At 49.0% G+C, this 2,500-nt stretch overlaps 1 protein-coding gene across 1 annotated transcript in view; it reads right to left on the bottom strand.

Annotated features, from left to right (window-relative positions):
- Nucleotides 1-2,500, bottom strand: part of LOC134462694 (retinoic acid receptor gamma-like) — a 175,553-nt gene that overhangs the window by 83,372 nt on the left and 89,681 nt on the right. Inside the window, exon 4 of the mRNA XM_063215839.1 lies at nucleotides 178-319. Within this exon, the coding sequence (XP_063071909.1) occupies nucleotides 178-319 (142 nt within the window). The remainder of the gene's footprint in view (nucleotides 1-177; nucleotides 320-2,500) is intronic.

The following is a 2,500-nucleotide window of genomic DNA, read 5'->3' as shown; positions in this document are numbered from 1 at the left end:
AATCCTCTGTGTTTGTGTGTGTGCATGTATGTGTGCGTGCATGCATCCGTGTGTGTGTGTTTGTGTGCGTGCGCGCGCGCGCGTGTGTGTATGTGTGTGTGTGTATGTGTGTGCGTGCGCGCGCGCGCGCATGTGTGTGTGCGTGTGTGTGTCCACATGTGTGTCGAAGAGACTCACCTTCTTTGGACATGCCGACCTCAAAGCACTTCTGCAGGCGGCAGTACTGGCAGCGGTTGCGCGTCACCTTGTTGATCTGGCAGTTCTTGTCGCGGTGGCAGGTGTACACCATGTTCTTCTGGATGCTGCGGCGGAAGAAACCCTGTGGAGCACAGTAGCACAGCACAGTGAGACACATACACACACACACACACACACACACACACACACACACACACACACACACACACACACACACACACACAGGCACGCATACACACACACACACACACACACACACACACACACACACACACACACACACACACACACACACACACACACATGCACACAGGCATGCACACACACACACACACACACACACACACACACACACACACACACACACACACACACACACACACACACACACACACACACTCACACACACACACTGTATGGAGAGACAGAGGAGATGGACAGAAGGTAAGGTAGATGGAAAGACATTGACGGAGAGCTAAAGGGAAATTGTGGAGAGAAAAAAGCAAATGATGACATGGACACGGGAGGAGAAGAAGAGTTGTTTGGTGGAGGATGAAAGGGACAGGATAGAGGGAAAAGAGTTGAATGACGGGAAGAGAAGAGAAGAGAAGAGAAGAGAAGAGAAGAGAAGAGAAGAGAAGAGAAGAGAAGAGAAGAGAAGAGGAGAGAAGAGGAGAGAAGAGAAGAGAAGAGAAGAGAAGAGAAGGGAAGAGAAGGGAAGAGAAGAGAAAAGAAGAGAAGAGAAGAGAGGAGAAGAGAAGAGAAGAGAGAGGACAGTAGCGAGAGGAGAGGGGAGAAGAGAGGAGAGGGGAGGGGAGATGAGAGGAGAAGAGAAGAGAAGAGAAGAGAAGAGAAGAGAAGAGAAGAGAAGAGAAGAGAAGAGAAGAGAAGGGAAGAGAAGGGAAGAAAGTAGAATGATTTGACAAGAGAGAGTAAAGGGGTCAGATGGGGTCAGTGAGGACGGACAACATAGAAATTGTGTGTGTGTGTGTGTGTGTTTGTGTTTGTACATGCTGTACACACGCAGTCTTTGTAAATTTACGGCCAAAAGCGTCAAGCTCAAGTTTAACAATAGACTCAGCAAGCGCCTGGCATCCGCAGTGCGTGGGTGTGAGGCAACCGTAAACAGTGCATCTCAGGTGCTTGCTACATTTATGTGGCTGCATATTATATGATAACGCGCACATAACTGTGACATTCCACATCTGCGCCACATTGCCCACCATGCCACAGCCGCCCTGCGCAGGGATGCTGCGTCGACATTGTGACACAACTGGCGGGCGCCATGACGCCTGGACGATGCTCATGTCGAGAGTTTACACCAGGGCACGACTACCAGTAACAGTTAAATACATGGCGTCCACAAATTTGTTCATTGTTATTTACATATTAGTTTTGTTTATACAGACCCAAAAATACATATTGGCTTTCAGTGTTTGGTTTTCCCCCACTTTTTTTTTTTATTTGGGGCGTGACGTGCGGGCGACAATGTCGGCTCCTATGCGGGACTATACAGTGGCACAGCCAGTAGCCTGGAGCAGAGCATAACGCAGTAAGGGGAGGAAGGAAAGCGACCCCAGTGGAGAGCAGTCTGGCCTTTCCTGTGGGCACACAGTAAGCGACAGGCCGAATCCGAACTGGATGCCCTCAATAAAAGGCAAAGCCCGGGCCTGGGCCTCCATTGTCCTCCTGACTGCCTGGCTGGCTGACTGGGGCCTACTGGGTAAGGGCAGGGTAGCGGCCAGGGAGAGCTGAATCACTCCACTGCACTGTCAGAGAAGCCAAGAGCAGGAGGGAAAACAATTGCTGCATGTGTTTGGGTGCAGTCTGAAGTTTGGCCACAAGGGGGCATCATGACAGGAAAACACACACTCGCTCTCTCTCGTGCGCTCTCTCTGAGCACTGCTGGCTGCTGCAGATTTGGACTTGAGCGGAGTTCATTTTGGAGAGCGGGTGACCCCAGCCAAAGGATATCTGAGGCCAATGGCAAGTTTTTCCTCGCTTGCTTGCTTCGGTACACTTCTCAGAATGGCACAGCTCTGCAAATAATTATGGCACTACTCCCTGCTGTCTCTTAAAGTTGTTTATGTCCTCCTGATCAACATCTAACATTGTGGTTTTAATGTAAAAAGCGCAACAACAAAAACAGTGCAACAGTTCATTATGTAACCATGTAGCCCATTAGTTCTATGAATACTTCTATGTCAAAGTTTAGACTTTTTGGTACAGTCTGGAATTGCTATATTTCACTTCTTAACATGTCGCTCAATAACATTAAAAAAATGAATAGTAATTCCATGCA

Source organism: Engraulis encrasicolus, chromosome 14, assembly GCF_034702125.1.
Source record: "Engraulis encrasicolus isolate BLACKSEA-1 chromosome 14, IST_EnEncr_1.0, whole genome shotgun sequence".
NCBI classification, from domain to species: domain Eukaryota; kingdom Metazoa; phylum Chordata; class Actinopteri; order Clupeiformes; family Engraulidae; genus Engraulis; species Engraulis encrasicolus.
Note: the sequence above shows the minus strand (reverse complement) of the source record. Positions and strands in the feature narration are given on the sequence as shown.